General features: G+C 31.9%; 1 protein-coding gene across 1 annotated transcript in view; it reads right to left on the bottom strand.

The window, feature by feature from the left end:
• The window catches only part of LOC111711556 (spondin-1), a 36,611-nt gene that overhangs the window by 5,837 nt on the left and 15,814 nt on the right, over positions 1–14,960 (bottom strand). The window contains exons 16-22 of the mRNA XM_023485942.1: positions 14,152–14,224; positions 13,305–13,427; positions 9,401–9,499; positions 7,329–7,408; positions 3,424–3,477; positions 2,959–3,023; positions 1,965–2,113 (exon numbers count right to left, since the gene is read on the bottom strand). Of these exons, the coding sequence (XP_023341710.1) occupies positions 1,965–2,113; positions 2,959–3,023; positions 3,424–3,477; positions 7,329–7,408; positions 9,401–9,499; positions 13,305–13,427; positions 14,152–14,224 (643 nt within the window). The remainder of the gene's footprint in view (positions 1–1,964; positions 2,114–2,958; positions 3,024–3,423; positions 3,478–7,328; positions 7,409–9,400; positions 9,500–13,304; positions 13,428–14,151; positions 14,225–14,960) is intronic.

Genomic DNA, 14,960 nt, shown 5'->3' with positions numbered 1-14,960 from the left:
GAAAAAATGTTGAAAAAGGAAGGATTAATGATGGATTGAGTGTAAGCTGCTGAATTGATCAAGAATGATATGATTGAAAATGTTGAATATTTTAAATTCCAAGGAAATGAAAGGGAAGAAGCATCTGTATGTACTCATCATAGATTAAATATATCAAGGACATTGTACAATAGCATAGTAGCATATGCATGTATTTACCATAGATTAAATATATCAAGGACATTATGCATATACTCATCATAGATTCAATATATCAAGGACATTGTACAATAGCATAGTAGCATATGCATATACTTATCATAGATAAAATATATCAAGGACATTGTACAATAGCATATTAAAATCTATGTATATTTATCAAAGATTCAATATATTAAAGACTTTTGAGCTCCGAACAGATATCTTGTCAAAATGTCTCATATAATAAAATAATTCACTTGTTCTGTTTCGTCTTTGATATGGTTTTCTATGAGTCGGATTCAGTTAGTTTTAAAGTTTGAAATCCAACGAAAATTTGGAAATTGAAAAAGTTTTAAGTTTTAACAACTAGGAACAGCTTTATGGACATCAGTCGCAGAGTTGGAATTTAATTATTGAATTCTTTTCAGTTTGATTATTTCATTTCAACACTTTTAGTCTGAGAAAACTAGGATTTTATCTTTGGTTCAGAATATTAGGATTTTAAATTTATATTCGAAGAAAACTACAGAGAGAGCGTTAAAACTCTGGAATATGACGTTTAGACTCAAGTTATGAATTTTAAGAATCCAAAGCGATTTTGTAGTGTAAACATAGTCTAGGATTTCCAACGCAAGTTGATTTTGCTTGTGAGTAAATTTAATTGCGTGCAATTCCCAAATAATTTCGCGCAATAAACCCAACAGAATTGAATTTAAACGAACCATACAATTTGAACCAAAAAAGTTTCCATTTTAATATTCATTCAAAGTGAAAATGAAAAATGTATCATATTAAATTGTTAATTAGTAGTTGCTTAATCACAAGAAACTTTAATTTGAAAACTGTTGAAGCAAGTGCTTTTTAAAACCTACAGATATATTTCCATTCTTGTATCTGCTGAATAAATTTTAAAGTCCCAGTTAAAATTGTTGATTTTAAGATGGAAAAGCAATTCCGTTGCACGCAATTCGACCCATTCTCGCGAATAGTAAATTGCTTCCTTGTTCGAAATTAAAGCGCATTCCGCGCAATGAAATGGCGCAAGCGGAAGCAATCATTGCGCGCAATTCCTCGCGACGTAATTCCGATTCGAAACCCTAAAATAGACCCATCTCACTTAAAAAAGTAATTTAATAATTTACTGGTAAAACTATTTGTTTTATATTACAATAATGTCGCCTTCCTATTCCACAGTTTTCTGGTTCTCTCTGTAGTTGATGAAAATGAGAGTTTAAGAAAACAGACTAGAAACATTAATCGATAGGGACCCTATGCTTGGTTCATAAAGCTGGCTTTAAAACAGCTTTATCTGTAGATACCGCGTCTAGCTTGACAAGTATTCAATTCTGACAATTTTCTACATTGTTTTTACACACCAAAAATCAACAAATATCACTATTAAAGAGAAAACACAATTGAAATTAATCAATTTTAAGAAGTGAAAAGCATTGAAATCTCATTCATTGTTGTTCATTTAGAGCTTTTATGTTTTCCGTTGTGAATCGGACATCTATATAAATCAAGGATCACTTGAAATTTGTTTACAGTCCCTTTAAGAAAACCTGGATATAAACACTAGTTTAAGAAAACCTGATATAAACACTGGTTTAAGAAAACCTGGATATAAACACTAGTTTTAGAAAACCTGGATATAAACACTAGTTTAAGAAAACCTGGATATAAACACTTAATTTAAAAAGATAATTTTGCACATGTGGCCCAACCCTGGCTCTTAGTGAGGTTTTTTTTCTTCTAAATTTTGATATATAATTATAGTATTAAACCTGTCTTTGCTCTTCTATCTCCTTAAAGACCTCATTCATCCCCTCCGCACTCTCCTGCTTTCTACTCTTAGCCAACACGTCCAGGGCGGCCATGAAGGAGGTGTCCGTCAACAGATTTCTCGATATTACAAGAGGGTCATTCTTCCCATCTAGACAATTAAAGGGGGGTCATTCTTCCCATTTATACATTTAAATAGAGGTCATTCTTTCCATCTAAACATTTGAAAAGAGGTCATTCTTCTATCTAGACATTTAAATAGAAGTCACTCTACCCATCTAGACATTTACATAGAAGTCACTCTACCCATCTAGACAATAAATAGGGATCATTCTTCCCAACTAGGCATTTAAATAGGAGTTATTCTTCCCATCTAGACAATTAAATATAGGTCATTCTTCCCATTTGGACATTCGAATAGAGGTCATTCTTCCAATCTAGACAGCTAAACAGGTGTAATTGTTCCCATCTAGACAATTAAATAGAGGTCATTCTACCTATCTAGACAATCAAATAGAGGTCATTCTTCCCATCTGGACAATCAAATAGAGGTCATTCTTCCCATTTAGACAATCAAATAAAGGTAATTTTTCCCATTCAGACAATCAAACAGAGGCAAATCTTCCCATCTAGACAATCAAATAGAGGTCATTCTTTTCTTTTAGAAATCAAACAGAGGCAAATCTTCCCATCTAGACAGTCAAATAGAGGTCCTTCTTTCCATCCATAAATCAAGTATAAAATAGAAAATAGAAAAATTATCACGAAGCGTTACAAATTTCCTAAATGATAAATAATTAAACAATCTTTTGACTTATCATTTGTCAAGTTTGGTGCCTGTGCTCTCCCCAGAGATTCAATATTTTCTGGTTTAAAAAGATCATTAATCTTATTTTAATATTACGTGGATATCCCACTTTAGAATAAAGACAGGCGAGGAAGATAAATTTCACTTATCTTGAGATTGGAGAATTTAAATCTTTTTGAAAAATTTACCTTTTCTTGTTTTCAAGCAAACCTTCTCACAGTCTTCTAGGCGAAGAAAGTTGTTTGAATTCCCTCTGAACATAATTCATTTCTTAAATTTTTCTTCAATTTTTCTTCTCGTTAGTTGGGTTCCATCCATTTTCCAGAAATACTTCTTTTAAAGTTTTTCAAGTTTTAACAATATATTTCAGAAATAGAAAATGGAATAAAAAGAGCAATAGTTAAAAAAGATAAATCTTCAATATGTTTAAAACAAATAAATTACAAAAAAACATTAATATGCTTTTGTGCTTCTTATAATGGGAACGTTGAAATTGTTAAAAAACATTGAAAATTTCAAACAGTTTAAAATCCTTTAAACGTTAAGATCGTAGAAACGTTGAAAACGCTTAAAGGTTTAAAACGCTGAAAACATTAAATTCCTTAGACATTTAAAATGTTGTACATTTTATTTCAAAAATAAAGAATATGTTCCTGCATCCACCAAAAGTAAACTGTTTACATGTTTGTGTACTGCTCTCGTAATACCTGAATTAAAAATTTTATTTTAGAAATTCATTGTTTTTAAAATCTCAATTAATAGGTGGAAAATCATTGATAGTTATGCAGAAAACCATTGCTAATTATATCATGGATTATGCAATAATGCAATATTTCTTTTTGTTTTGTTTTTAATGTTTAGGAGGAGTCAAGTATTGGAAAGTAAAAACCTGAAGATTAATGAGAAATCAGTGTAAAAGGGGATTGATTAGAAAGGAATTGAGTTTTTGCCACAAACTCAAATTTAATAATTCCTATAGCAGCTTACACCTATGATAGTTTAAACTATGAATTTCATAATCTAAACTTGAAATATCCAAGGTTTAGTCAATTAAGTGTTTCGCACCCAAACATTGCATTTTCTTCAAAAATGTGACATGTTCTTAAATTAAATCAATTATCATCAAAATTTGAATTTATTTATTTGAAGGGATTTAGTACTTAATTTTTTTTTATAAAAATATAGCCTTAAATTTTCTAAATTAAAGTATGCAGACGGCTTTTTACTTTTCGACTAAAATTGACTTATATAAACAATTTAAAAAGATAATTTTGCACATGTGGCCCAAACCTGGCTCTTAGTGTCAGGTCTGGGCCAAATCACCGTTTGGAACTTTCTTCCCCTTTGTTTCAATCACAACATATTTTGTTCTATCTGTTGTTTGAACTTGTTTTTGAAAGCTCCATAATATAAAGTTAAAATCCACATTCATGGATTTTTACCTCAAACTGACTGTTAACATAATTTCAAGTGACCCTTCATTGATTTAGTTGCATTCACAACGGAACCCTTTAAAGCTTTGTTTAATCAAGTATGAATTAGATATACACGTTTTTGTTTTATAAAACTGATTATTTTCATTTAGGTTTTCCCTACAACTTAACAGTGACTTGCGTATTCCTTGTTTCAGAAACCATGGATAAAATATAAGAATTATAAAAACTGATTATTATTTTCGGAAGTGACTTTCGCAATTCTTCTGCACCCTAACAGAACTAACATTCAGAAAGAAACACTTTTGAGCAAGAAAAACAAAAATATCTTCCTTATTTTTATCCGTTGTGAATCGGGCATTGCAATCTGTGCATGGAGGGTTCCTTGAAATTACGCTTACAGTCCCTTTAAACAGAGGATCACTACAACTAACAAGGACAGTCCCTTTAAAGCAATCAAGAATTTAATCAGTGAAAATATATTTTATTGTTGGATCATTATTTAGAGTGAAAACCAGGAGAGGATTTACTTAATCCGTTGGAGGAGCACAACAGATACAAAATATTAATTTATAAAAGGATTAACAATACAAAAGTTCCGGTCTCTGAATAATCTTAAAGCTGAAGTTGGCATCTTTATTAAAGTCCAAGGGAGGATTTTAGGGATTAAACTTAAATTAATTAAACTGTGCGGAGCAGAACTAAGCCTAGAAAAAGTTTTTATTCATTTTTTCATTTCAGGTCGACAAAATGAGATTACAGGCCTAGGGCTGGCCACGTTCAAACTTTTTCTAGCCGTTTCGTTAATGGTTAATTTCAACCGTTAAAAAAGAAAAATTTTAGGTAGCCGTTAATTTAAAGGGTAAGAATGGAACTTTCGTTTCTTTAACGGCATTTACCATTTTTTTAAATTACCGTTATTTTACGATCTCAATTATATTGACGTCAACGAAAAATGTTCAACAATCGTTAACGGCTCCCGTCTTTAATGATCAATAACGAATTAATGGTTAAAAATTGTTAAAGGAACCACCGTTAGCGGTCTATTTCAGTATTAACAGCGCAAAGCACTTAAACAAATTGTTAACGGCACAGCCCTTATTGATCTATTTCAGTATAAACGACTCGAAGCGCCCAAGAAAGTTCGTTAGCGGTTGTAAAATCGTTAATTGTACAGTCTTTGCGGTCTTTTGTAGTATTAACAGCGTTAACCTCGGTGTTTCAAATTGTTAACGGAATTAGCTGGACAAACTCAATTTTTTTTATCAAAATTCAAATTTCAAAATTCAGAAGACAACATTTAAAAACATCAAAACACGTATTTTTTTACAAGTTAGTGCAATTTTAAGCAGACACAAATCGAAATTTACCGTTTAAAAAAAATCCACCCATCCTAGCCGCAGCATTTGACCCAAATTTAACCCACGATAAAGATAGCATGAGCAAATAGTAATTGTATAGCAGTTAAATGTGAAAAAAATGTGTGATGGTCTGCTATAGGTTTCTCGGTTCTCGGTTTATTACTTATAAATTTATGTATGGATAGTGTAAATTGGGCTGATAATAGATAGATGGAACTGATCACGTGACCTAATCATTGGATTTGAGAGTTAGGGGGTTACCACTATCCTACTTTAACGATTGACCCGAATTTATAATAACATGGTATTAATATGGGCAGATCCAAGAGATAAATTAAATTTGTTCATTAACTTCTTTCCAACCCCTTTTCCTGAAAAGTTTAACCTTAAACATATAAAAATACAATCTTAAACATAGAAATTATCAAAGTTTGAAGAAAGAAAATATTTTCATTCCACTTTTGAAATTAAAATTTCAGAGAACGTTTTAAAACTTGATCTGTAATTCAGAATAATTTTCAAACTGTTGTCAAACTCAAATATTTTAAAACGTTTAGTGCGTGGTGACAAAGAGTTCTTTACACAAACTAATAGTTTATAAACCCTCTATTTTTGCAACCTAATAGTGTAAACCTTTGTACATCTTAAACATAAACTTTTGATCTAACTTAATATTACTTGAAATATCAAAGGTTTACGAAATCGGGTTGCAAAGATAAAGCGTGGAAAAATCAGAGTTTGTGGCAAGATTATAGTTAAAAACTTATACTGGTGACAAATTTTATGATTTTAAGCCTATAAATAATAAGAATTTTCCAAATTCTTAAATTTCCTTTCAGAAAAAAATAATGTACGCAATAAATGAAATGTACCTGTAACGTACATAGTACATATGTAAATAAATGTAATAGATGCTTTAATGCATCTGCATTGTATACAACATATTTCCTAAGCGATTTAACTTTCCAGGTTGATCTTTTAAAACTTTTCTCTTTATCCGCGCCGTCAAAATAAGCATAATGCTTTGTTTCATGTTTTCTTTTAAATTACAGATAAAAACTTGACCGAGTTTATGATGGATTCATTTGATGAGTTTATGATGATAGCCCGGACATACTTAGATTCATTTGACATACTTAGATTCATTTGATGAGTTTATGATGATAGCCCGGACATACTTAGATTCATTTGATGAGTTTATGATGATAGCCCGGACATACTTAGATTCATTTGATTCCTCCACACATGGTTCCTATTGTTGCCTGATGGGGACCTGTACGAGGATCAAAGTACGGTTACAGGAGCCCGAAATTTAAAAGAGTATCGTTGATCAAGACTCCCGAGTTTCCTTTTTGGGGTCTTAACATTTGTGTAGATTTTTGTTTAAGAGATTCGAAAAAAAATTGAGAATATAAGCAAACTGAATATAAAATAATATTTCATAACAAAAATATTCATATTCACAAAACTGCCTAACCCCATTCGTGAAACCCGGGGTTTAAAACTGGTTTTCAGAACGATACCCTGTCTTAAGTTGTGGGCTCCATAGTGTAACCGTACTTCTTACACATTTTCGTACCAGACTTTCTGGGGAAACCTGTGGACCCAGCGCGTTTTTTGCAACAAACTTAAGCTGACCGGGTACATGTGTCCCATTAACAACATAGTTTTGTGTTTCAGAAACAGCAGTGCCAAAATATTTGTTTGAATTACCACAAAAATTTATTTTATTTTTTTTTGCATGAAAAAATATGAAAATATTACCATCTAAGAAAATATCCTCTGCAGGGACCAACTTCCATTTCTTGTTCACAGATGTCATCAGAGTCACCCCAGTCACATCCCTGATACAGTCAAAACTTCATAAAAAGACAGAGATTACTCGCTTCAAACCTCTAATTATCTAATCCAGGGGTGTATACTCTTTTGAAAATAATTTTTCCTCCTGATCAAAATCTCTCCAGTTTTAAAAGCTAATATTTCAAAGTTTGACTATTTTGATCTAGCAGAATTCATCGTTTGAAATAAATCAAATGTCTAATATATAAGGTTGTAAGATATGGATTTAGAACATTTAAGTATGAGAAGAGTTATCAGTTTCTTTCTATTTTGTTATAATGCAACATGCATATTTTCAAAAGTGGTTCGTATTCAAAACATTCAAAATGTCCTATTTTTAGATTTATACTTTTTTTCAGTGAAAATAGTTTTACGTAAGATTTTGAAATTACAATTCTAACTTGAGAGATTGTATTTCTAAGTTTTGAAGTGCATAAAATTAAATAATTCTTTTTAGTTTTTTTCCTTTTGTAAATCTTTTATTAATTCTTTAAAAATTAGAAAATAGTTTTTAAACTTTTCTCTAATTAACATGATATATCATAAGGATCAACTTTAGTCCTCTCATTACTGTTTCTCTTTTTAGAAATACAGGGTGTCCCAATAAACATGTGAATTGAGAGACGACTTGAAAGTCGTCTTTGATTTCTGATATTTAATGCATGGCGAAGAAAGTAAAAAAACGAGGCTGTATGTCTGACGGGCCTTTTATAAAGTGGTCTACCTTTCTTGTAACTTAAAAATTGACGAAAATATCATTTATTAAGACAATTTTGATTTATTAAATAAATTCAAAGGAATTGAGTTTTTGTTACAAACTCTGATTTTCTTATCCCTATATCTTTACATTTGAATGTCGGAGACCTTAGATATTTCAAACTATGAATCATTTTAGTTCAAATAATGATAGTTTGAAATATCAAAGGTTTGCACCATCCGGTTGAAAAGATATGGCGATTGTAAAATCATAATTTGTGGCAAAAACTCAGTTCCTTTGTACAAATTTTCCAATATCTCCGTCAATTTTGAAGATACAAAAATGGTAGACCACATTTTGGAAATATCAAGACCAGTCGTTTTCGATATTAGATGTTTAAACTGGAATACTACAATAATTGTGTTCATGAAAAAAGGTCACATGGATGGAAGACAATATAAAAGTCCTCAATGAATTGGGACACCCTGTATTTTGTCTTCAAGTCAGGGTGTCTCGGAATCCTACAGTGATAACCAGAACACTGTGGAATAGGAAGACAACAGTACAGCAATACTTGTGTGTACTTGATGTTGTTACAAAGCCAATATTGCACTTAGTAACTTATTAAATCAATTATCAAGTTAATGGGGTCGTTTGTCTCTGTTTATTGGATTATTCAAAGGCATAACTTTTGTCTGTAATATTTTTTGACCTAACAGAATTCATAGTTTGAAATATCCAAGGTGTGCGACATTGGGTTGCAAAGATAAAGGAATTATAAAATCAGAGTTTTTTGCAAAGACTCAATTCCTTTACTTTTATTAAATTTTCTCTATTGATTTATCTAAGGCCTGTGACATGAGGTTTGCGAGATACATCTGGACTAGACAATCATAATTTTAATCAGGTATTTAGTTACTTAATTATAGATTAGCTTAGGAACCCTGTTACTCCCTCCGTTTACTTGCAATTGAACGATTTTACCGGAAACTAAATTTTCGCCATTAAAGTCGACCCACTTAACTTAATACCCCAAACATGTTGCTCGCCCGAGTTCCTTAATCTAAATTTGAGACAAATCGGTCAATGGGTTCCTGAGTTTGGGAACCCAGCTTTTCCTAGAGTTTTCACTATATTAGAATTTTCAACCAGGCTAAAAACATTTCCTTTGTTTTACAGAGTTTCCCAATAAAAATGTTAGACAATTCGGACCAGGGGTTCATGAGTTGTGATCCAAACAAACAGACAAAAAAGAATACTTCTATATAAAGATACACGGATGCAGCTCTGATGAAATTACCTCTCTTTTCCTGGAGCACGTACCCTTCTGCATGAGTTGTACAGCACAGCCAGCTCTCAGCTGATCCTCACGGGTCACCTTGTACAGTCGAGTCCGGACCTTGTACATAAATAATGTAAACAATTGGTAAATGAATTGGGACTTTGCCATCTATATATAAACTAGCCTTAGAGGGCGCTTCGCGCCCATCTTCTAAATTTATTGTGAACATGTTTTCTTTGTGTACATCGTAAAACAAAACAAAAATAATTCGCGGATTTTTACAAAAAATTTCGTGGATTTTCTTTAAAAAGAACTATACAGTCATTTTTTTATCCACATTCTTTATGGGTCATTGTAGCTGCAAATAATATAAGGGTGGGACCATTTGACACTTTTTAAAAAAAAATGTAAAAAATGTAAAATTTTGTAAATACTAAATCATAAGTACAAGCAAATCTTTTTTTCTTCAAAATGTGTCGATATGGGTACCAAAAATCTGTCTTGAAACACTTAATTTAAAAATGTTAAAATCATAAAAATCGGTAGAAAAAAATAAGTTAAAGGCTTAAAAAACAGAAATTTGCCAAAGTCTTAAAAAAAATTTGTTTTTTGGCCCCAGATTAACCAATTTTCACAATTCAGAAAAAATCAACTGGGCAATATTCAGTGGTTAAATGCGCAAATTTCGAAATGTTTCGAAAAATTTGAAAAATCGACATCCCTTCCTTAGTGATTCTTGATTTTTAAAAGTGCTTGTGCCGGCCCATTTTTAATACAATCAAAAAATATTTCATAATGTATTTTTGTATGTTTAATTGAACAATTTTTTGCAGTGTGTTGGTAATTTTTGAAAACTATTTCATATTGTCCCCAGGTTATGAATATCTATAAGAGAGAAGTAAGAAAATTAAATCATTGAATTTTTTTAATTGACATAGTTTGAAGTTGAAAGATTTAAGAAAATGAATTCTGAGGATAAAATCCTTGTTAAACTGTTTCAAACAAAAAGGGGGGGGGAGGGGTTTTATAGGGATTGGTTATGAGTTTAAGGAACGCAACAAATTATTGTATATTTTTTTAGAAATAAATGGCAGAAGGCAAAATCAAATAGTCATTCGGTTAAAAATAGGGACTGTAATAATCCACATTTTCATATAGATACTTCTAGCTTAACCAACCAGTCTTGGTTTCTTCTGCGAGGGAAGGAAGGCCAACCACAACAATTTCTCGTCCGAGCCACATTCTCCTCATTTTTTCGTCCGAACCACCTCAAAATCCTCGTCCTTTCAATATTATTTTTTTAAGTGTCTAATCTTTCCAGATAAAACTATTTTTTAAGAATCAAGCGACGTTAGGGCATAAATGAAATATCAAATTTTTGTAAATCGAAAAAAAAAGTTTCAATTGAATTAAAGATTTCAAGTTTAATGTCTTCAAAAATGTTCACCTTTTTCCGCGCATTTTCAGATATTCCTGGTGTAGAATGCCGCAAATAATTCCAAGTTTATAGAACTTCAATCTTTTTTGTTAACTATAGTAAAAACCATAGAATTTTTCCTGGTGGTTCCATGGGGAAAATTATAGGCAGAGGTATGACGAATATTTTGCTATTTATTTTATATCACGAAGGTTAGCCATTACGGAGACAGAAGAGATTTAATTGTTTTTCCTAAATAAAGTTTGACATGATTCGCATGAGTTTCAAGATACCAACATGATAAAATCATTGCAATACTTTAGTCCATCCATATCTTATGCCCTAACGTGGCCAGATTTTTAAAAAATTGTTTTATCTTCAAGAATTGGAAACTTTTTACACAAAGTAATCGAAGGACGAGGGTTCCGAGCTGGCTCGGACGAGAAAATGAGGAAAATGTGGCTCGGACGAGAAATTGTTGTGGCTGGCCTTCCTCACCTCCTTCTGCAAAGAGTTCCGGGATTTTAGCTTTTGTCGTCTTCTGGTAATTGTAGGGTATTGGTCTCATTTAATTTGAAGACGACAGAAACCAAAACTCCACGAAGAATTTTTTGAATCTGCCTTTTACAGAAACGGGGTTATAAATGTAAACAAAAAGAGCATGTTCACAATTTAAATAGAAGATGGGCTTGAAGCGCCCTAAAAGCCTAGAAAGAAGGGGCGAAGCGCCTTGAATTTCTAGTTAATTCAAATTTTTCTAATCCCTATATCTTTCATAACTAATCATGTAAACTTTTGATATTTTAAACTTAGATTATTTGATCTAACAGAAATCATAATTTGAAATATCTAAGGTCTACGACATTGGATTGCAAAGATAGGAATTATAAAATCAGAGTTTGTGGCAAAGACTCAATTCCTTGAGTTTTATAAAGAAGAAAACAAAATCACTTTCGTATTCGTCCCTTAAATTTTTATCTAGATTTATATATTATAAACGGAATTCTCCGTCATCCTTGATCGGTTAAAGGGAGTGTTCGTGAAAAATGAAAGGGGGTATAGGCTTAATGCGATAAAAAAGCGCGTTTGATTGCTACTAATCTTACTTCTATCTGTTTTCATAATATATTTTTCAAAATCAACTATATACAAATGTGGCGAAAGATAATCGATGACTAAAGTTGTAATATCTGAATGATTTGTTCGAAATTAAATAGATTTTTTTACGGTCTAAGTCGTATGTTGCATCTTTCTAAATTTACATGGACACTGCGTTCTTCGCTATTAGTCGTTCTCCTTATAGACGCAACAGATAGAAGTAAGATTAGTAGCGATCAAAAGCGCTTTTTTATCGCATTAAGCCTATACCCCCTTTCATTTTTCGCGAACACTCCCTTTAAAGGTTTAAAGGGTACTGTTGTGAATCTGGCATGTATACAATTCTAACAGTTTATACTTTGATAGAAGGTACGATTTGCTGAATATACCGTTATTGATAAATTACTGCCATCTATCAACTACTTGCAGTTTGAAAAGAACTACACCGTCATTTTTTTTATCCACATTCTTTATGGGTCATTGTAGCTGCAAATAATATAAGGGTGGGACCATTTGACACTTTTTAGATAGAAAATGTTCAGATCCTCTCAGCACGTGTCTTTAAAGTTTCTATGAACTTTTGTAAATACTAAATCATTTGTGCAAGCAATTTTTTTTTTCAAAATATGTCGATATTGAATACCGAAAAATCGTCCTAAAATCATAAAAATCGGTAAAAGAATAAATAAGTTAAAGGAAAAAACAGACTTTTAAACGGAAATTTGCCAAAGTCCTCCAAAAATAATTTGTTTGTTTTTTGGCCCCAGATCAACCAATTTTCACAATTTCGAAAAAACAACTGCAACTGGTCAATATTCAGTGGGTCGACATGTTTCGAAAAAATTGAAAAATCTACATCCCTTAGTTAGGGATTGTTGATTTTTAAAAGTCAAAAAAGTATTCCATGATGTTTTTTTGTATGTTTAATTGAACAATTTTTGGAGAGTGTTCGTAATTTTTGAAAAATTAAATCATTTAATTTTTTTAATTGACATAGTTTGAAGTTGAAAGATTTAAGAAAATGAATTCTGAGGATAAAATCCTTGTTAAAACTGTTTCAAACAAAAAAAATGGGGGGAGGGGTCTTACAGGGGTTGGTTACGGATTTAAGAAACGCAACAAATTCTCATATATTTTTTTTTTTTAAATGGTAGAAGGCAAAATCAAATAGTCTTTTGGTTAAAAATAGGGTATCTAATAATCCACATTTTCATAGATACTTCTTAACCAACCAATCGTGGTTTATTTTGCAAAGATTTCCCGGATTTTAGTTTTTGTCGTCTTCCGTTAATTGTAGGGTATTGGTCTGATTTGATTTGAAGACGACAGAAACCAAAAATCCACTTTGAAACTGCCTTCTACAGAAACAGGGTTAGTCTCATCCATTGTTGGTAACCCTGTATTTACCTTAATACCACTGCCACAGCTGACACTACAGGGTGACCAAAGGCTCCACTCTGTAACAGCACAGGACGGGTCAATCCACTCGATCTGACCGGCCAGACATTCATTCTGACTCCCTCCACACTCCTGTAAAACAAGCATTAGTATATCCAAATCATTACTTCTAACGAGCGCAACCCTCTACACTAAAAAGTAAAAGTTACAAATTCAACATTTAGGGGAAGAGAGCTGGAATTGTGTTTATTTTTACGCCAACCCTTCATATTTTCCTATATATAGATTTTTTTTTTTGTATTTATAATGAATTCTTCACAGTTTTGCTTCGGTGTATTATTCCTTTAAAGTAAATATTTAAACAGATTTGATATTTTTTTTCTGGTTTTGGATAGGTCAATTTTTCACTTTTAGGTTAGGAGCGTTTTGCCTTGTTTTGGGGTTCGGTATATGTTTTGTTTGATCGTAATTAAGTTAGGTAGAATGGTTTTAAGGGGGTTGAATTGGCTTTGCTAAGTTTAGATTGATAAGTTGCTTGATTAGATAATGTTTGATTTGGTTTGGTTTGGTTAACTTAGGCTAAAGGTTTGGTTGAATATCTAGATTTAATTTTGGTTTATTTGTGTTGTTGGGTTTAATTTGGTTTGGCTTGGCAAGGTATGGTTTGGTTTGCTAAAATTGGGGTTTTTTAGTTTAGTGTAGGTTAATTTGGTTTGGTTTGGTTTATTTTAGTTTGGGGCTATAGTTAGGATTTGTTTGGTTTGGTTTAAATTGATAAGTTTTGCTTTTGTTTGGTTTGGTTTAGACTGGTTAGTTTGGTTTTGGTTGGGTTTATTATCATGAAGTATAAGAGAACCTCTTTCATAACAGTTTCTACATGAGGACACTGCTTCCTCCCCATCCGGTTAAAGAATCTTCTGGTCCGGATCCTAAACATTACTGGCATTAGATAGAGAATCTTCTGGTCCGGATCCTAAACATTACTGGTATTAGATAGAGAATCTTCTGGTCCGGATCCTAAACATTACTGGTATTAGATGGAGAATCTTCTGGTCCGGATCCTAAACATTACTGGTATTAAATACGGCATCTTGTTGCCAAGATCCTAAATAATTCCTAAATGAAGAATCTTCTTGTATTTATTAATAATATTTCTGGTATTAACAGTCCATGGTCGAGGCCCCCCTGCCTCTTTTTTTTTGCCCTAGCAGTGTCATTTTTGACACCAACTCTGAGGCTGGCTAAACCATCCTAATTCCTTCGAGTACAGCAATTTGGATGATTCGTCCAAATTGTCAGGAATAGTCCCTTTAAAAATATAAAAAAAACAATGAAATCTTTTGTCTTTTAAGACATCTCAAGGATTTAAATTTTTTTTTAAATACAGGGTAGTTAAAATTCCGGTCTGTGTTAAAATCTGAAATAGTCCATAACTTTGTTGTGACTAAAGCTACAGATCTAAAAAGTACATTTTTGAAAAGTTCTTGAAAACTGGACTTACAGAAAAATGTAATATTTGTTAAAAACAAGAAAACTATTTTTTTACATTTTTTTCCGACCCTTTCTTGTAATTTTTCAATCCTTCCTACTCCCTAAATAGTTTGCGGTCTGATTTTTTAAATGAGTTGGCCTTGGAAAGTTGGGCTATAAACAAGTATAATTTCA

The sequence above is a fragment of the Eurytemora carolleeae genome, unplaced genomic scaffold, assembly GCF_000591075.1.
Source record: "Eurytemora carolleeae unplaced genomic scaffold, Eaff_2.0 scaffold1165, whole genome shotgun sequence".
Lineage (NCBI taxonomy): Eukaryota > Metazoa > Arthropoda > Copepoda > Calanoida > Temoridae > Eurytemora > Eurytemora carolleeae.
This window is presented reverse-complemented; position numbering and strand designations above follow the sequence as displayed.